We start from the raw sequence: 21,150 nt of genomic DNA, 5'->3' as shown, positions 1-21,150 counted from the left end.
TAAGTTGATATTGAAGCTAACCATGACGGTAAAAAGCCCTCCTCGACCTCTGTGCATATAATTCAGGTCTCCCAATATCCAAGGACCCAAAAAGAAGCCACTAGAAAAACTTTTTCTTCCTCCATGGTGATTCCTGTTTGTTTTGACCATACTTTTAGCAGTACTTTCAACTTCACTCTTCTTAAACATCCACTTTTCCCCTTCACACACTCATCCAGCCTTGGCCTTGCTTGTTGGTTGGTTGGCTTGCTCTTCATTACTGGCAATCTTTCTTCCTTAGAGTTAACTTTTGTCTTTTTCCCTTTTTCCCCACTGTGTTTCCTCCCCCGACCCCGGTCTCTCTCCTGTACTAAAGAGGCATTTTGGCTATCGGATTGGAGTGGCTCGCTACCTCGCCCGGCTGCTCTTGCCACATTCACAGCACACTGTGACCACTTCTGTCTGACGGTCACCGGTAATGTACCTGTGGGCTGTGACTCACTTTAGGCATATCTATGCATCATGCATGGCTTTCTGATGGTGCCACAGTTTCCTCTATTCTCAGGGGTACTGAGGCTTAGTTCTCAGGAGTAGAATACTCAGTGATACCTCCAAGACCACCACACATGGGGGAAAAGAAAACAAACAAACCTCAGAATATCCAAACCAGCAGATGTGTAATTAGTGATACAGAAAAAAAAGAAAGAAAGAAAGAAAGAAAGAAAGAAAGAAAGAAAGAAAGAAAGAAAGAAATATGAAAAAGCAAAGCAACAGGCCCCCTCCAGAAGATCACTCCTCCATCCCTGAACCCAAGATCCTGAAACGGATAGGATGCCAAAAGCACATTTCAAAAGGCCACGAGCAAAAACAGTTAGTGGCTCAAAGAGGGTATCTGCAGACTCATTCAATCCAAGGCCTGAGGTGGACAGCCAGGAACAGAGGGAAGGGTCAGCAAACGGTGAGACTATCAACAGCAGGAATAACGAAATGCCAGCTGGGGAAGGGGAGTCCACAAGGAAACCGAGACACTCAAAAAGAACAAGGAAATGAACATGGTTCGTTGGAGACAGCAACCTCAAATTAAAATAAACAGTGGAAAGCATCAACAGGTCTCAAACGAAAGATAAATGGCCAATGAGTATTTGTGGAGCTATCCAACATCCTTAGCCATTAGGGAAATAAATGTAAAACTGCTCTGAGATCCCTTATCACCCCAATCAGAAAGGCTGCCACAGGTATATCTAAACAAGGACCCTACACATTCACCACTGGTAGAAGTGGGAACTTGTGCAGTCACTTTGGAAATCGGTACAGAGAATTCTCAATGCAAACAATGGGCCTGTTGACCCATCCAAACCATTTGGGAACATGCCTGAAGGCCTCTAAGAAAACATACCACAGAACTTCTTGGACAACCCTGTTCACAGCCAGCTATTCTCCATGGCCATGAAATGGACCCAGGTTAGACAACTAGATAAAGAAATGGTTCATAAACACGATGGTATCTTGTTCAGCCACAAAGAAAAAAGGAACTCATGACACCTGCAAGAAAATGGATAGAACTGGACATTGTTTATGGTAGGTGAATTAAGCCAGAAGCAGAAAGACAAATATGTTTTCTCTCAAATACTGAGCCTAGATTTAACAGTACTCACATATATAGTATGTATTTGTGTAAGTGTGTAGTTTAATCTAGATAACCTACACTCACTGCTAAAAAAAAAAAAGAAAAGAAAAGAAAAAAGAAAGAAAAAGAAAAAAAGAAAGAAAGGCTCTTGTGGAAAAATGTATGAAATTTAAAATTATCACTATCACTATTAAGTTTATAATGATACATACAAGAAATACACTATTTCCACTTACACTGTAGGAAAGAAAATGATCCATGCCAGGCCATCATAAGAACCCTTGAAGCTAATCTTCTTTAATTCTCTAACTAATGAAATAGTTTCAATATTTCTAAAAAGTCTCTAAAGAGGTTCCAGGCCTTTCCCAAGGGTGTGCCTTGAATAGATCGTCTTCAGAAAGGTATCCATGAACCCTCAGATCAAGCTAAGCATGTCTTCCTAGGGGAATGGTTATACTTCTGTATACCCCAGACCATGTTAGATTCCCTTTGTCACCATGACAAGACTCACTACCCTCATACTGGCCCCATGTTAATCATCCTCCAAGGATAAACAACAGTTCCATGCTTGCCACGACTACCCACATGCTCCAGGACCTAACATTAAAGAACTTAACCAGGTTCTCCATCTGAAATAAAACAGAACAAAGAAAATGAACCGAGTAACCATTTTTCAGTTTTCTACAGTGTGGTAGCCAACTAGTACCACCATTCTGAATGTATGGGAGTGAAAGTTCTGGAAGCCTTCAGAAAATACCATTTTTAAAATTTAGGTTAAATATCTGTGAGGTTCAAACTGTTAGTGGTAGAGGTGATGGTGACTGTAGGGGTTATAAAAACACCTGGGCTACATACCTACAACATTCTAGCTGATACAGATATGTATGTATGCTCGTATCCCACTTAACACCTACTGTAGCCATAACAACTAGCTGATTCAGATATGTATGTATGCACACATCTCACCTAACACCCACTATGTATACACACATCTCAATTACCCACTGTAACTATAAAAACTAGCTGATACAGATTATATATATATATATATATATATATATACACACACACACATCTCACATAACACCCACTGTAACCACAACAACTAGCTGATACAGATATGTATGTATGCACACATCTCGCCTAACACCCACTTTGTATACACACATCTCAATTACCCACTGTAACCATAACAACTAGCTGATACAGATATGTATAAGCACATCTCACTTAATACCCACTGTATCCATAACAACCCAATTTTCTAAAAGAAGAAACTTGGGCCAAAGAAGTTAAGTTGCTTGCTAAAGCAACCACTCTAAGACTCTGCTTCACAAAACTCGGCTTCACAAGCCTCAGGCTCTATCTCACAGTGCTGCCCTCTAACCCAGGGCACAGTCTAAATAACTCACATCTGTTTTCTGATGTAGGGGATATCTTCTAAGACCCCCTCCCCAGAGTGCCTAAAACCATAGAGAATAGCTTCATCAGATGTATAATGAGCCGTACTGAGTGGTTAACACCAATAATAAACACACAGAGCAGTTACGAGGCACTCTAATAAACATTCAGTGGGTGCCATCTTCTGCTCTCTAGAATAAGCATGACACATATTAATAGTTTGAGACCTCGGCTAAACATGGATCCTGAAACCACAGAAAGCTAAACCCTGGGGAAGGGGGCGGGGGGTTAATGGGGAGGAGTTGGTGAAGTCTATGCAGTGGATTACACACTCCCTGAGGAAGGAGAAAGTCCACTCCAGGGTGCTATGGAGACTCCACTTGTCTAGGGGAACCAGAAATCTGATGTTCATGGGAAATCCCTCTACTTCTCAGCATCAAAAATATACTCCAAAGCTTTCCCACTCACTTGGTCCAGATCAAACAGCTCACCAGACCAGAATGTACATGTGGGCTATATGATCTCCCTCTGTCCATCAAAAGGATTGACACACCCAAACTGCATGGCCTACAACAACCACAGCAAAGCACCAGGCAAAGAGAAATGTACAAAGCTGAGAGGCAGGGGCAGGCAGGCCTCATGAGCTGGAGGCCAGCCTCATCTACACAGTGAGTTCCAGGGGAGTCAGAGCCACATAAAAGAAGCTGCCTTGAGAAAGAGGGGGAGCCAGGCGTGGGCAGAGGCAGGTGGATTTCTGAGTTCGAGGTCAGCCTGTTCTACAAAGTGAGTTCCAGGACAGCCAGAGCTATACAGAGAAACCCTATCTCGAAAAACCAAAAAAAAAAAAGAGAGAGAGAGAGAGAGAGAGAGAGAGAAGAGGAGTGAGAGACAGAAAGAAAAGAACATATGACCATTCCATAGAACAACACCTGTGTCACCACAAAATCTGACTCCTCTAAGGATGGAGAAAAGACAGAAACTAGTTTAACTGATATTAGGGAAAACAGAAGGCTGGGCCAGCAAAATGGCTCAGCAGGTTAAGGGGCTTGCTGCCGGACCTAATGACCTGAGTTCAACTCCAACTGTACTAGAACACCCAAATTTTATAGGAAAAAGACAGACATATACAATAAATAAATATTTTAAAACAAAACAAAACAAAACAGGGCTGGGGCTGGGTGTGTAGCTCAGCAATAGAACACCTGCCTAGCATAATCAAGGTTCTGAGTTCTATTCCAGGTACCACCAAAGAGCAACAATAAAGGAGACCAGATAGATTACAGGAAAAGAGGCACAACAATGAAAGGAAACGTCCAATCCTGAAGTGGCACCTGCAAAGAAAAGAAAAAAGGCCAAAGTCGATATTCTTAGAACAGCTGGCAGGCAGGGAAGACTAGGGACACTGGGTTAAGCAGGTATTGCGTAGACATTAATGTCTCTGAAATTGAAGACCATATGAGACTTCCCCTGTTCTTCAAGGAAATACATGCTGAACCATTTAGGGGTAAGGAGGGTGGGAGCCTCCTTTTTACTGTTACAGTTTGTTAAAAAGAAAACAGTGCTAGGTGTAGCTCAGTGCTAGAGGTTACTTAGAATATACAAAGCCCTAGGTTCAATCCCCAGCACACAGGGAAAAAAAAAAAAAAAAAAAAGATACTAAATTACAGGAATGCTTCAGATTGTATACATGGGGCAGAAGGACTGCAAAAAAGCTGACACAGCAAAATGGCAACCTGTACGTTGAGACAGCAGGCCTAGAAGAGTTACTTCTAAGTGCTAGCCTTCCAGTCCTTCTGTGGGTTTTACATTATCCGAAAACAGTAAGTCAAATCATCTCAACAAAGGAAGAGACGACCAAACTCGGCAAAGACCACAACCACTTTGCCCCTGGGGCACGCACATGCACATTCGCATGGATGCACACAGGTGGCATCCATGCTCCCACACACATGCAAACATACAGTGAATGGGGCCTCCCAGTAGCCCAGGGAGTCATCCAATCTTGGCACTACTGTCTGGTTGGAGAAACACAAGTCCAGAGTATGAATCCTCGTTCTAATACCAAAGAAACAGGAGACCCAGTGGTCTAACTTCGGCCAAATATACCTAGCTACTACGACTGAACCCGTCCACTGTAAGAAAAGCTTGTGTTCAAATGCATGGATACATGTTATGTGCGCTCTGATAATCAACACAGAGTGAATGATGTGTTGCTGGAAAGCCAGACGCTCAGTCCAATCTTCTTCTCCCTTTGGATTTAAAGAGTACATAAAGTCTACAATACCAGCAACTGCCAGCGGAAAAGATATAACCTAAGTTATGACAAAGAGAAAAGGAGAATCAACCCGTAATGACTCTAGAAATGACAGCATCCAATTTAAAAAGCAAACAAGAAACTTTTGTGACTTCAGGACAAATACTTCAAAAACTTAACACACTGGTTCGGGACTGGAATCCCAGCTTATTAGGAAGCCAAGGAAATAAACGTACCTAGGAAATACGAAGAACTCATAAAACTTAATAAGCTAACAACAACAATAAAACTGGTTTTAAAAAAAAAAAATGTGAACGCACACTTCACATGGGGCTTGGGAGATGGCTCGGTGCTGAAGATATTCTCAGAGCCAGGTAAATGCTAGGTAGGAGGAGCGGGGTTCTGCCTCTAGTCTCAGGACTAATAAAGCATGGACAGGGGATCCCCAGAGGAAGCTAGCTAGCCAGACTAGCTGTATCTGCAAGTTCTAGTTTCAACTTCGAGACCTAGCCTGGATCAAAAGGTAGAGGAAGACTCCCCACATCTACCTCAGGCCTCTACACAATGAGTATGCATAAGCATGCAGCACGACCATATCTGTCCATACATGCATGCAAACACACCCATACACACCACACACACATACACACCAGAAAAAAAAAAAAAGAATACGCACATGTTCATTAAGGATATGATAATGTATAATATCATTGGTCATCAGGGAGATACAAACGAAGACCACAATGAACTACTCACTCCTGGTCACCATGAAGGCTACAATGAAAAGACAAACAGTAGCAAGCTATGACAAGGACTTGAAGGAATCCTAACCCTCAAAGTCTCTATGAGCAATGTGGGGTAGCAGTGTGTGGCAGTGTGGCAGTTTCTCAAAATATTAAGCATAGTCTTATAATGTGACTAGCAGCTCTACTACCAGACCTCTACCCTGTCCATACAGAAACTGGGCTGCAACTGTTTAGGATATCATATTTTATGACAGCCAAAAAATAGTCAAATTGTTCACCAAGCATTACATGTCCTTGACACAACTACAGTCACCTGGGAAGAGGAGATCTAAATTAAGGAACTGCCTCCATCAGATTGGCCAGTGGGCATGTTTATGGGACTTTTTTTTTTTTTTTTTTGGATAATTGATCCATGATTGATATGAGAGGGCCCAGCCCACTGTGGGTAGTATCACCCTGGGCACATGGTCCTGGACACTATCAAAAGAGGCAACCCAGTAAGCAATGTTCTTCCAAGGCTTCTGCTTCAGTTCCTCCCGAGAGTTCTTGCCTTGGCTCTCTTCAATGATGAATTATTACAGGACAGTGAAGATAAGATAAACACTTTCCTATTCTGCTTGCTTTTGGTTGTGGGGGCTCTATCACAGCAACAGAAAGAATAGTAAGTAAATAAACAAACAAATATAAAAATGTGCTGTGTCCAGAAATAGGAATGCCATCTACAGGGTAATGGATAAGTGTTATAAGAGCTTCGAACCTCAGCATGGATGAACATGTATGGTGGGTGAAAGCAGCCAAACAGAAAGGTCACATATACATGATTCTATTTATATGGTAATGTTCTGGGGCTAGAGATGGCTCAGTTAATGACATGCTTGCCACAAGAGAAAGGACCTGAATGTGGATCACTAGCCCCATGTAAAAAGCCAGGTGCATGCCGGGCGGTGGTGGCGCACTCCTTTAATCTCAGCGCTGGGGAGGCAGAGGCAGGCGGATTTCTGAGTTCAAGGCCAGCCTGGTTCCAGCACAGCCAGGACTACACAGAGAAACACTGTCTCAAAAACAAAACCAAAAACAAGCCAGGTGTGCAGTGCAGGCCTGAAATCCCAGCTCAGCAAAGGTGAAGACAGGAAGATCTCCAGAGCTGAGGAGCAAGCCTAGCTCAGTTAGTGAGCTCCGGGTTCCAGGAGAGATCCTGTCCCAAAGGTGGAAAGCAAATGAAGAAGAAACTCAGCTTTGGTCTTGACATACACACACCAGCACATGCACCTGCATACGTACGTACAGATGTACACAGATGACAGACACACACACACACACACAATATCCATAAAAGGTGGTCCTAGCAAACAAACAAACAAACAAATAAATTGCCTTGACACATAGGTGGAATACTTTAGGAAATGACAAATGGTCACATTACGTGGTGTCAATAGATAAGGGATTGTCTACGTTGTTTTCCTTATTAGCCTCAAGCCTGTAACAATCTAATCGCCCAGCCACAGGTGAGTGAATGAACATCATGGGGAATCACACAAAGTGCACTACCACTCAGCAACAGAAACGGAACAACTGATAACATGTGCATTAACACGTATAGGTCTCAAAAATTACTGTGATCAGTAAAAATGGCATCAGGGTATATACTATATGCTTTGGCTTAGATTAAAAAAAAAAAAAAAACCACCAGAAAACACAGATTCAACAATCATGACTGATCGCATGGCTGCCTGGGGGGTAAAAAAAAGAAATCGGCTGTAAAGAAATAACTTTTTCAAAAGAGATAGGAATGCTCTCTCTGCATCCAGTTGGAACATTTTGCATATACATACAGTCAAAACTTATCAAACTGTTCACAGCAAATGATTGCAAGGTTCTCTCTATAAACTGAGCCATAATTTAGCTGAACAGAAAATCAAACAATCATTTATGATTCCTGAGACATTGTCTAGGACTAAAAACGGCTCCCTGTGCATCAGCCAGTATTTCAATGGCTTTCACAAAGAGACTAGAACCAGAGCTAGGAGATTATAGAGGGACTGATTCTGATCCCTAATGCCACCTAGGAAACAAGAGGCCCTGAGCAAACCTTCTGCCAGACTCCACTTCCATGTCTGTAAAATACATAACTCAGGCCATTACACCCAAGACTCAAAACCCTTAACTGACTTAGGAATCTTACAGGACAAAATGCTATGACAGCAAGTACTGTACCTGTTTTATTTCCCACTGATCCTCACTGCCAATATTTACCTACCATAGAATAAACACCAAACGGCATAGCCAAAGGCCTTTGGCCAAATGAGCTACAAACAAGAGAGACTTTTAAGATGGGCAGAATCTGTTGTGTCCACTGAGGGGGACTGAATGCTGAAAAGTTAGGACAAATCAACTTTGGGAATGGGGGAAAAGGAAAACATTGAAATTCCAGTGCTCATCTTCAAAACAGACTGTTCATACTCTACCTATGTAATATCTGTCTTGCCATCTGCTTCCATGATAAGAAATAATTATGCATTCAGTGTAGGGTGTCCGAACCAAAAATTGCTGCGGATAAGTCGCTGTTGCTGTTGTGACTGTCATCCCAAAGAATGTCCACTGTCAGAAAGCTGAACCAGCAAGGACAGAGTCCAAGAATATCTACTACCCATAGAAGCTATGTAAAACGTATTTGATGTGCTGACCACGCAGACGAGTCATCCGGCCAGCGAGGCAATGCTCCAAATAAAAACATGTCACCATACAGATTCTGTGGCTCGGCTGCGCTCGAGCTGAAAACGCACAGGTGGTAAACTGGTAAACTGAGGCACGAGAGTGGCTACAAAATATAACCAAGGGATAGGGACAGAAGCAGGACACGGACATAGATGTCTATCTTTTCATTTCTGACCAAGTCTAACTGTATTCAGATCTGCGTCCAGAGCAATACGAATTCACAGCACAGACGTGCGCGCGCACACTCACACCACGTCTGCAGGTCTCTTACAAACAAGGCCCTGACATCCCTTGGCTTAACGCCGAGGATCCACCCAGCCATCCCAGCGGGTCTGCGGGTTCCCTGCCTCTAGCCCCGGACTAACGCAGAATCCCAGACGCCCGGAGCCCCACATACCTTAGCTTCCCGCTCTCGTTCCTCCGCGGTCTGGACGCGCTTCATGCTGCTACTAAAGCCGCCTTCGCCACCGTGGGCCGTGCTCCCGCTCGCCCTGGACCCCGCCTCCTGTGTGTAGTTCTCTCAACGGCTCTCTCCCGCCTGGCGCCATTTGCTCTAATACCTAGAAGAACTACCTTTCCCAGAAGGCTGCGCGAGACTCCCGAGTACTCCTTGGGCTCCGGAGCTGAATTTCTCCAGTCAGCCAGCAGGGCTAGCGTAATCCGCTACGCGACCCGCCGACGGCCGGCAGCCTACGGAGAACTACATTTCCCAGGGGGTAACGGGACTCGCTGTTTTCCCGTGCTCCTCTGGGCCTGCAGATGCTCGCGCCCTGGGCGCTATAGCAACGGTAGCTAGCTGATGGCGAACGCGGAGGTGAGTACTCTGGGAGGTGGGGGCTCATGCAGGTTGGCCGGCCCTTCCTCGGCCTCACAGCTCAGGGCCTGGAGTCTGCTCGAAGCCCGGGATAGACCTGGGATTCTTGCGTAGAAAGCAGTCCATCCCGACACACCTCCACATGCTCAGGCCTGCATCTCACCCGCCCTGACCGCCCGCCCAGCCTGAAACCCAGCTGATAAGAATTAACCCTAAGTCCTGCAACTCGAAGGTCACAGTTTGCTCTGTTTCCCAGAATCTGGGCTTGGATGGTAGAACCTAAACCTCCCAAGAGGCTTGTTACTGTTGTTGTTGTTGTTGTTGTTGTTATTGTTGATGATGATGATGATGATTGTCGATTAGTTTTTAAAAGAGGGTCTCTATACATCCTAGGCTGGCCTTAAACTAGCTTTTTTTAGCCCATGCTGGTCTCAGATTTAATAATAGGTCTTGCCTCAAGTTCCCACCACCACAGTCAGTTTCTAATGGCTTATCTTTTAGTCTTTATAACTGTTTCTCATCCGACTACTTCCATAGTCTGTTAAAGACTTTGTTTAAACTCAGTGTCTGGCATTCATTCATTCATTCATTCAATAAATGATAGCGTTAATGTCTACTGTGTGACATCAGATAGCAGAAGGAGGACTATTTGGGGGGTGGGGAGAGGAAGGAGACCAGTGAGAGGAAGCTAGAGAGATGGAGGGGGGTGTGTGGTAGGGGACAGATCTAAGCAAGAAACTGTAATATAGGTGTGAAAATATAATATACAAGGTTAAAATGCATTACATGACAATGGATTGAGAAACAACTCTGGGATAATGACAAAGGCTGTTGCTGTAAGCAATAAGCCACGGCAGGGTGGTGGCACACTCAGGACAAATTCAGAGTCTACACAGGGCATGGTGGCACTCAACTTTAATCATAACACTCTGGAAGTAGAGGCAGGAAGATCTCTAAATTTCAGCCAGGTTTATATAGTGAGACTTTAAACACACGTACACACACACACACACACACACACGGAAAAAATAGAGAATTTGAGGCCAGTGTGTTTAGTGTTCGTGGTGAATTTCATGTCAGCCTAGACAACCTGAGCTTCCCTTGAAAAAGAAAAGTTAGAAACCAGGAAGAAAATTAACACAGAACAATAAGGGAAACTCTGTGTAAGGAAAGGTCAGTTGGACTGAGCTCTGAAGTATGAGGAGACAGCTAGAGAAGAGCCTTAGGAGCAAGATAAAAGTGTGCCATACTTGAGGAAAGCAGAGAAGGTTGTAAGTGGATCCTGTACTGGCTAGTTTTGTGTCAACTTGACACAAGGTGGCATTATCACAGAGAAAGGAGCTTCAGTTGGGGAAAATGCCTCCATGAGATCCAGCTGTAAGGCATTTTCTCAATTAGTGACCAAGGGGGAAGGGCCCCTTGTGGGTGGTACCATCCCTGGGCTGATAGTCTTGGGTTCTATAAGAGAGCGGGCTGAGCAAGCCAGGGGAAGCAAACCAGTAAAGAACATCCCTCCATGGCTTCTGCATCAGCTCCTGCTTCCTGACCTGCTTGAGTTCCAGTCCTGACTTCCTTGGTGATGAACAGCAGTGTGAAAGTGTAAGCCAAATAAACCCTTTCCTCCCCAACTTGCTTCTTGGTCATGATGTTTGTGCAGGAATAGAAACCCCAGCTAAGACAATCATAGAGAGCAAAGAGGGAGAATTCACTGTGCCATCTACCTACTTCAGACCAGTAACAATTTTCTTCTCAGTCATGATAACCAGAAATATCACCAAACACCTAACAACCCCTGAATGAATGACCTTGAGCAATTGAGCTAGCTCGTCTTAGCTTCTGCTTAGATCTCAGGAACAGTGAACAGTGCGTGTTAGCGTCAACTTCTGCAGACATTCTTTGAGATATTTGTCCCTAGCGGTGGTTCTCAGCCCATCATGAGTTCCAATCAAAATTCCGGGCCCTCTCTCTTAAGAGAGACTCTTCATGCACATATACGTAGCCATGTCTTCAGATTTCAGACACTGAAATCCAACTCAATCCCTTTATCCATTCAAGTGACTGTTGAATAAATGCTGCTCACCGAATGTGCCACCCTCTATGCCAGCTTCTCAGACACGTGAACAAGATGGACAAGCATTCTAACATCTTGGTCATCACATTCTACAACCAACATTCTAGAACTGGAAAGGCTCTTTCTTACAAGGGTACTTCACTAACAGTTTAGGTTTACATCTAGACCTTTCTAGGAAGGTCAAAGTTGAAATCGAGAGTGTACTTATTTCCTTATTTATTTTCTTACTATACACTGTATATTCGTGTCCACGTGCAAAACTAAGTTACTATGGTATGTCTCTATAGAGAAAAGAAACTGAAAGTTCTAGAACAAGCCACATGTTGAGGTAGCTAATCCCTGGAATCTGCATGAAGTAACAAAGGAGGGGCGCAACAAGAGTAAAATCACACTGTGAACAAAAGACTCTAGACATCCCCAGCACATTTGCTAAATGCCTTTACTTTTTATCTGTCTCACATGCTTTTAGGATAACTATGAGATGGGTATAATTTGCTCTGTTTTTCTGACTTGACCAACTATGAGAAGGTAGAACAAACTGTTTGACTCCATGACCTGAGTTGTGGTTTGTTTGGGGGGGGGGTATTTTTGGTTTTGTTGTTGTTGTTGTTGTTTTGGTTTGGTTTGGTTTTTGGATTTTTTTCCCCCCTAGAATTCATGCTCTCTTTAAAGAAAGGCGTAGGGATCGAAGTATTTCTGGACTTTGGAAGGGTTTGTTTTTGCTTCAGATAGATGAATAAGGAAAGGAAGAATGGTAATCTTCGCTCATTTCCTAAGAAAACTGTAGGAAATCCTCTGCTCAGAGAAGACAGTCCTCATGATTAGATGCAGTGTTCCTTCTGGAGTGGGAGCTTTCATCTTGCTCAGGCAACACATGTGGGCAATAACATGTCCATTAAAGTTCTAGTTTCCTAGTCCCTTTATTTGGCTCATTTCATTGCATAGTTAATGCAATAAGTTAGGAAGAGTTTGTTTGAATTTTCTTTTCTCCACAGATAGACCATGTCTGGCCCAAGTGACGAGACAGCGGGAGACCTGCCGGTGAAAGATACAGGTCTAAACCTCTTTGGAGTTGGAGGGTTACAAGGTATGGCCACCTGTTATTTATTACAGTTATGAACTTTGATCAGTAATTTCTTTACTTTTAATTTAAAGTATTTCTGATAGTCATACAAAGCCAGCCATTTGAGTAACTATATAGCTCTTGATTGGACTAAACAAGAGAGAGAGTTTAAAACACATATGGTATTTTACTGCGAGCATCAATTATCAACAGCTCATAGCAAATGCAAGATCCCCCTCTGTTCTGATAAAGAGTTGTTATAAATCATCTTTTTAAAATTCCACACATCAGTAGAAACTGCATAGAGTATCAGGCCTCCAAACTGAATTGCCTGGTTTAAATCACATTCACCATTAAAACACTTCTTTATGTTCAAATTTTATATGGGAGGAAATACCATATTTTAAAATTTTTGCCTTTCAAGTAGAGTATCTCAAAATGGCCTGTTTATGCAAGTGATAGTGAGTTTTCAACCACATTAATATACATTAAAGGCTTTCTTTATCCTTTTAGCATTTGGTTGTTCCTGTAGAGCTGGAGTATTTTCAACTGAGAAAGGAAAGCACTGCTTTCAAACACAACAGAGACTGAAGAGCCAGGTTTCTGTCTGTGACAAACCCAGTCAGACCCACCACTAACCTTGCTTGTAGAAGGCTTAGGGTTCAAAATGTATCTTAAGGACTCTGCATACACCTTTTAATTGTAACAGTGTCGGGGGCCACGCTTAGTACCTTAGGAAGGTAGTAAGTATATGGTTCATTGAGAACAAATGACCACACATATTATTAAAAAGAAGGATGTTTAGGCTTTGATGTAGATAATGGAACCAGTGTCAGGTGTTCAAATACAAATAAATTTGAAGTGTTTTAAACTTGGGGTTTGGTATTATGTAAGTTCAACCCTTATCATCACTTGCTTCCTTCAGTATTTTATATTGACTGAAATTAAATATGTGCATATACTTAAAAGTTTTAGAAATTTGTTGGGTTTGGTTGGGTTAGGTTTGGTTTGGAATGGTTTGGTTTGATTTGGTTTTTGAGACGTCTTACTATGTATGCACTCCTGGTCTAGAATTCACTATGTAGACCAGACTGGGCTAGAACTCACAGATCTCTTCCTGCCTCTGTCTCCTTAGTGCAGGGATTTTTTTAAAAAGTATGTACCACAATGTCAGGTCAAAAAGTTAATTTTCAATATATTAAAGAGCTTATAGAGAAATGATCTGTGAAACTTTCACATCACAGGTTTTGGGTTTTTTTTTTTATTTCTGGGGAATTTGTATTTGTTTTATATTTTATTTTTCTATATCCTAGCTCCCTCGCTCAGAAAAAAAAAGTCCTAATAATATTATGTTCACTGAATTGTTCCAGTTTTGTCTCTGTAAAACATACATACAGATTTGCAGATACAAAGACTTCTTGCTGCCCTGTTAGTGATTGAACCTCGTACATGCCAGGCAAGTGCTATATGCTACTGAGCTGCGCTCCCAGACTGGGCAGCCTGACTTTTCTAACTATGAGCTTTACAGCGCTCAGAATAGGAATTAGAAATCTGTTGAACCAGTTCCCTCCTCTATTCTGAAAAAGTGATCAAGTCCACACCAGTGAATAAAGCCATTGCTCAGATCCATATTTCTATATGAGAAGTATTCATCACAAAGGCCTCACTGAAGCTTGTTGGCATGAACAGTTTTCTAAACAACAACAACAGCAACCCACAACTTAATTTGTAGGTCAAAAGGAGTGAAATTTGAGTGTGATAGTGTAGGCCTGTGATCCCAGCACTTGGAAATTAGAGGCAGGAGGGTCAGGAGTTCAAGGTCATCCCAGCCACAGAGCAAATTTGAAGCTAGCCTCTGCTACATGAAGTCCTATCTCATAAAGCCAAAAAAAAGGGGGGGGGGAAGCAAAAGGTATGCAAAGTTGGAATGCATCAGAGATTATTTTAATAGCAACAGTTATCAGGTTTCAGAGACTATTTTAAGTGATACTACAATTAATTACCTTGGCATTTTTTCAGAAACCTCAACTGCACGCACAGTGAAGACTCGCCAGGCAGTGTCACGTGTCAGTCGTGAAGAACTGGAAGACAGATTTTTGCGTTTGCATGATGAGAACATTTTACTTAAGCAGCATGCCCGCAAGCAAGAGGATAAAATTAAAAGGTTATGATAAAAAGCTTTTAGCTTTTTTTCTTAACTCTGTAAAGTTTGAAGGATATAGTTTTTTATAAACTTAATTGAAAGCCCCACCTTCAATCTTTTCTGGAACAGACAGGTTATAAATAAATAGAATTTTTTAAAAATGGAAAATCTTACAAAGTAGAATAATAAACCAAGAGGATTGTGTTTATTATGTCTGAAGTTACCATTTGAAAGAACACAGCTAATAGCTAAGATTGCCATGAGAATATTAGATCTATAAATAACTTTTGGGTTAATATTTATGACTTAATAAGCAGATAGCCAAGCATCTGTTTTTTTTAATACCATAAAAATTTTAAAAGTAATTAACCATTCCAACTTGTTAGAATATGTGTTCCCTTATGATTTGGGATTTACTAATGAAAACATCACTTATGTCTGGGTCATGTTTAGCTTCATGTATTAGTCTTGGTTCTGTATTTCAAACAGGCTCTACCCTTTTTGAAAAAGCATGTTGTCACATTTGATGGAGATGTGAAAATGTATACAAGAATGATGTAATTTTCTTTTAATTCTATTTTACTCAGAAATATTGTGCCCATCCTTTGCGTGCCTGGCCTTGGAGACAGAAGTGTACACACATCTGTATTTGTAGCCATGTTCTAGATTCAGAGGAAGGGAAGGGCAGCTCTAAAGGAGGGAGATGGCTTTCTGCTTAGAATCTAACGCACAGAAGGGATTCCATTTCACTCTCTACTCTCTAGACTGTTTTCAAACACACCAGCCATCCAGGTGCAAGACTTCTACTTCGAGTTGGTTTTGAGGCATAGAAATTGCTATTTTTAAGATGTGCCTGATTCATTTCTGACCAATAGCACACTCAGGTCTACCAAACAGAATGAGACATGAAGTCTGTGACCACTAAACTTTTTTTTCTTTAGATAACTAATTGGTCAGAAAAAGAATGGAATTCACAACCTTGACCTTGTTATTAATTTGTCCTATCCAAAAAAATAAAAACAACTTAATTATTAATGAGCCACATAGTTTAATGGAGAGGGGAAACTGTACTAGGGGTCAAACTGTATATATGTGTTCTAGTGTCTTTCTCCTAGTGTCCTTTGCTCAGGCCATTTACTCCCCCGAGACTTTGCTTTAATAGACTGTGTGAGTACCGACCCACTGAGCACTGGCCCACAGCTCTAGATGCTTCCTCAGCCTTACCTCACTGACACTGGCCTAGATCCATGCATAGATCGACAACCTTTACATTTATCCTTAAGGTGTGAGTTAGTATCACCTTTTGTGTAAACACGAATTTTTATAAATTGCCTTAAGTACCCGAATCTCACCAGATGACATACAATTCATTAGTGACTTAAAGAAATGAAAATTATTCCTATGACTAAACAAGCACGTGTAGTCCTATACCCTCTGACAAAGTTTACCTGAGCATCATGATATCAAGAGCTTGAAGACTATCGATATCCGTGAAAACTCATTTCTCATTCTTCAGATGACTGGTCTTTATATTAAATCTGGACCTTTCTTTTTACTGCAATCTATGTTTCTAAGTGCTAACCTTCCTGTAAGTATTCAAGTATTTAAGTGACTTCTCATTGGATGAATATCTTATTTTTATTGATAGGACACTGAGTAGGGCGGGCACAGGACTCTAAGCTCATTGATTACTGGGCAAGGAAGAGTGTGTTGTTGCTGGATGATGGTACCTGGTCAGATTCCCCAGTGATATATCATCTACTGGAATGGGTAGAAAAGGAAGTAATCCACAGATTATTTTACTAGGATGTTTGTGGTTCTCTTGGACCTTGATTTTTATTATCCAATATCCCTTATAAAACATCCTTAGTGGATGTGCCTCAAGGGAAAGAGAAAACAATCTTCACTGATTTTGTTATGCAGAGCTCTCCCTGATGCCACATGCTGTAGCTGGGTAGCCAGAAGTGTAGCTAGACATGTATTACTACCGCATTTACAGAAAACTCTGCTTAGGAGGAAAATGTTGTTCTATGACATCCCAAAGCTATTAAGGGTTTTTTTTTTTTATTTCACTTTTGTTCCCTTAAGTAAAAGCTTCTGTCCATAACCATGCTAAAATAAAGCAAACCCCACTTAAAGAAAAATGTAGTGTGTTTTTATTTCCAATCTCCTGTCTGGGTCTTTATAAAAATAGATTCACTATAAACTAGAATCAGCTATTGAAGATGTGCGACCAATTTTGTAAAGTCTTGAACTTGTGTCTCTCATCAAAGCCACCTTTTCTTTTTTGTCCTGCCAAGATTTTTCCATTCATTGTCAGGCATGTTTTCCATGCATGTATATTACATCACCCATGTGCCCACTCCGCCTTTTGTTCTGTCTGACCAGTTTTTATCAAAACAGGAAAGAGTCAAAGGTATAAGTTCCTAGGATGTCAGGAGAACAATTTATGTCAAAAGCTTGAAGTCTCATTTAGATAATATGTCTTGCATATAATTATTTTTTTGAAATTAAACACAAACATTTGTTGAGTACTAACCAACATCTAGGGTCACATTTTGGTTTCTTTTGAAATTTCTGTTGGATTTTATATGTGTCCATCTGTGAATTCCATCATTTTTATGTGTTTCCTTGTCTTAATCCTATATCTTTCTATAAAAGATAAGATACTATACTACCTAAATCTGAATAATTTTAGCTCACTTTCTGAAAGTTCTTTGGTTGTAGATACGGCCTACCACATCACACTCTGTGACTATGTTTAAGTGCATCCAGCGTTCCTATATAAGGTCATGCGTTAAAAATTGCATTTCTGGAACATATGGGGTAAATATGTGTCCTCTCTTTACTAACCTTAAATGATAAGCCTTAGGAAACTGCTATTTGTCAGTGCTATAAAGCAGATTGTTGCCCAGTGGTTTCAATTATCATCAAAGGATTCTTCACAGGCAGTAATAGTTACATCAAAACCTGAAATTTATTATTCAGGTTCTGCACTGAAGTCTTCACAGTGATTATGCTCCTTTCAACAGAATGCATTTTATGCTCACTTCTCACATTCCTTTTCATCTTTTTATTATTTCCCTAGAATGGCCACCAAGTTAATACGGCTAGTTAATGACAAGAAAAGATATGAGCGGGTTGGTGGCGGCCCCAAGCGGCTGGGACGAGATGTGGAAATGGAAGAAATGATTGAGCAGCTGCAAGAAAAAGTTCACGAGCTTGAAAGACAAAATGAAGTTCTCAAAAACAGGCTGATATCAGCCAAACAGCAGCTCCAAGTCCAAGGGCACAGGCAGACGTCGTACAGTCGAGTGCAGGCTCGAGTTAACACCGGCCGCAGGCGAGCAAATGCCAGTGCAGGCTCACAGGAATGTCCCGGGAAAGGTAAACCATGCACCCAACCCTGGACTTAAGTCTGAGCCTGGGGCCCACTGACACACACAACTTTGTTTCTTACACATGTTTTTACGTGTCTTCCGAAGGGGTTGGAACAGTTTGAGGCTTGCTCTCTGTCAGATTGTGACGCTGTAACAAAGATGGTTCTATCCAGGAATCCCTAGACCACCGTTGCCTAGCCAGTAACACATTAACAAACCCTATAATAGGCATCTGCACGTCAGGCTCTTACCCCTGCACTCTGCAGCAGGTGAACGAGGACAAACCACCTCTATTGGCTTGCAGTTTCCTTTACATGTAAAAAGTACTGAAGCCAGTGGTTAACAGTGGCCTCGTCTGCCTCTGAAATAATTATGGCATCAGTTTCTTCACACTGAAAAGAACATTGTAAAGCCTCCTATATCACAAATCAATCTCACAGACCAAACTAATGTAGGCATCAAGCCCCTGTTCTTCCCATCTGCAGAAGAGCTTGTTAAAATGAAACGAAAAGTTATAAATATGTGAAGTCGCTTTTTAAAAGTTCTGCTCCTAGAGAAAGAAAGAAACTGTTAGTTCTAATTGATTTTTGTTAGGAATATGCTTCACAGAAATATCCAACATCTTTTGTAATATTAAAAAATGATGTAAGCCTTGAGTTAGTTATAATTCATTGAGGAAAGGGGAAACACCATATGAACAGAAGGAGAGGGGGGAAATGTTATAGTTTTCTTTTCCAAAGCAAAGTGTTAACACTGTCTCTTCCCAGGATAGTGTGCCTTTGAAGTCAGTATGGCCTCCACACAGACAGGAGGCAGCTGCAGGATGAAAGGGCTTAGCCGTTGCCAGCAGTGGGAGATTGCAGTAGCCTTTGGGTACAATCAAAGTGAGCATAGCGAATTATAAATCAGAAAACACACTCTGCCGTGAATCGTCCTTTTATATCAAGTCAGCCCTTGACCTCTCAGCCTCATTCCCCATCTATAAAATGGAGTGATAATAATGTCAGGCTAGACGAGGAGGAGGAAAGAGGGAGGCCCTCACTTAGGGACATGCCCTTAAAGAGTCACATCCTCTGAAACTCAGTTTTCTCACCTACAAATGTCAGTGGGGACGGACTGCCAGGCCTTTCATGCTAAATTAAAGGAATGCCCAAACTTTACGTTGACATGGCGAGCTACTTGTGTTAAATTACTGTTCAAATCAAAGATCAGTTTACCCTTCCCTCTATTAAAAAAAAAAAAGTTTTAAAAATGATCCACAGAGCATCAGTCTTTAAAAACATAACTTAAAAACTTAAATATCTTCCTGTGTTTGTATCCTCTTTGTGATTTAGAATCCCTTCCTCATGTGTACAGTCTGGGACGCAGAAATCATGCACTGTGTCTAAATGGTGGGGAATACTTAATCATGGCATGTGAGCTGCCACTCCCAGCATTAACCTTAAACATGTAGTAGCAGAACCCTCTTCAAGGCTGCCCTTGGCACTGGGACAGGGGCCCGAGTTTTCAGGACTATCTTGGGTTGAGGTGGGACTGTAGCCCAGAGTCTCTCTAGCCAAAGGAGATTTGTACCCTGAAACTGCTGTGGAGACAGAAACTACTGTGGGGACACCATTATTCTCTGCTTGCACATGGAAGACATGATGGCAAGCGTTAGTTCAGGTAGGACTGACATTATGTAGACACAGCTCTCACTATGAAAAACCACTGAAACAAAAATGTATATGTATATACATATAGCCATTAGTGCCTAGGCACGGTGCAAGCCTGTAATCCAGCACCTAGGACTCTTAAGTCTGAGGCAGGTAGCTGGAGAGATGGCTTATTGGTTAAGAGCACTGGCTGCTCTTCCTGAGTTCTATTCCCAGCACTCACATGACAGCTCACAACTATCTATAGCTCCAGTTCTGGGGTATCTAACACCCTGTCTGACCTCTGTGAGCACCATGATGTACATGGTACACAGACATACACACAGGCAAAAGTGGGCAATTTACACATAAGATGGTGGTGGCAGGTCATGATGATGATGAAGAAGAATTATTCTTTAAAAGACTAAGACAAGGGGATGTGGGATTTGAGGCCATCCTCAACTATATCAGACAGTCATCTCAGAACCAAAAAGGATGTGTAATAACCTTCATTAGAAATAATGTCCTCAGTCACTAACAAATAATCAAATTTTGACATATTTTTGAGCTTAGTCTTTTAACTCCACTGCTAATTTTTAATTTTCCCATGATTATATAGGAAGAGCTTAAGAATTAGTATTATTATAGCCTTCTATATAACTGGCCAGTTGTAGCCCAGTGAAGTCTGTAATGTTTTAGGCAGAGCCTCTCCTTTTCTTCAGTGTAGGTTACAGCAGTAGATAATGACTATATCAGGAAGAGTGAGTGAGGGGGTCTATCTGCATCCATCAACTTAAAATGGTGAGATTTCTCATTGAAAAGGTTAGACTCTTCTATAGAGAGTTTTTTCTGTGCCAGTCTTGGACAGATATTGTCCAGTCTCCACTTAAAGTCTGCACCATTTGTTCCACTTTTCTTTTAAATGCTAATCATCCTAGAACTAGAAAGTAGCGTATGTAATTAAAAGTATGTCTGATTTTTAACAAGTGAACTATCCTTGTCAAACTTCATAGAATGTTTTTTTTCCTCTAAGATGAATATCTCCCTTTGTTGCCCAGGCTAGCTCAAGCTTCTGTACTTAAATATCTGTCTGCTTCAGCCTGCCAAGTGTCTGAGATTGACAGTGTGTACCCCTATATATAGCAGCACATGTGACAATTTCTGTTCAAAAATACTGTAGGTAACTGCTTTATTGTAAGAGATCTTAATGTTGATTTGCCCTCACATTTATGCTTTTTTTGTTTGTTTGGTTGGTTGATTTGGTTTGATTTTGTTTGGTTTTTCCAGTCAGGGTTTCTCTGTGTAGCCCTGGCTGTCCTGGAACTC

At 41.6% G+C, this 21,150-nt stretch overlaps 2 protein-coding genes across 4 annotated transcripts in view; one reads left to right on the top strand and one right to left on the bottom strand.

The window, feature by feature from the left end:
• Window positions 1–9,199, bottom strand: part of Fto (FTO alpha-ketoglutarate dependent dioxygenase) — a 352,191-nt gene extending 342,992 nt beyond the window's left edge. Inside the window, exon 1 of the mRNA XM_029532367.1 lies at window positions 9,120–9,199. Coding sequence (XP_029388227.1) covers window positions 9,120–9,164 — 45 coding nt within the window. The 5' untranslated portion in view covers window positions 9,165–9,199. The remainder of the gene's footprint in view (window positions 1–9,119) is intronic.
• A 304-nt stretch (window positions 9,200–9,503) lies between these two features.
• Rpgrip1l (RPGRIP1 like) overlaps window positions 9,504–21,150 on the top strand; it is a 96,226-nt gene continuing 84,579 nt past the window's right edge. For all 3 annotated transcript variants that reach the window (XM_021220360.2, XM_029532588.1, XM_029532585.1), the window contains exons 1-4: window positions 9,504–9,536; window positions 12,603–12,694; window positions 14,690–14,834; window positions 17,902–18,200. In XM_021220360.2, the coding sequence (XP_021076019.1) occupies window positions 12,610–12,694; window positions 14,690–14,834; window positions 17,902–18,200 (529 nt within the window). In that variant the 5' untranslated portion in view covers window positions 9,504–9,536; window positions 12,603–12,609. The remainder of the gene's footprint in view (window positions 9,537–12,602; window positions 12,695–14,689; window positions 14,835–17,901; window positions 18,201–21,150) is intronic.

This window comes from Mus pahari, chromosome 20, assembly GCF_900095145.1.
Source record: "Mus pahari chromosome 20, PAHARI_EIJ_v1.1, whole genome shotgun sequence".
Classification (NCBI taxonomy): domain Eukaryota; kingdom Metazoa; phylum Chordata; class Mammalia; order Rodentia; family Muridae; genus Mus; species Mus pahari.
The sequence above is the reverse complement of the archived record's forward strand: the minus strand, read 5'-3'. Positions and strand labels throughout refer to the sequence as shown.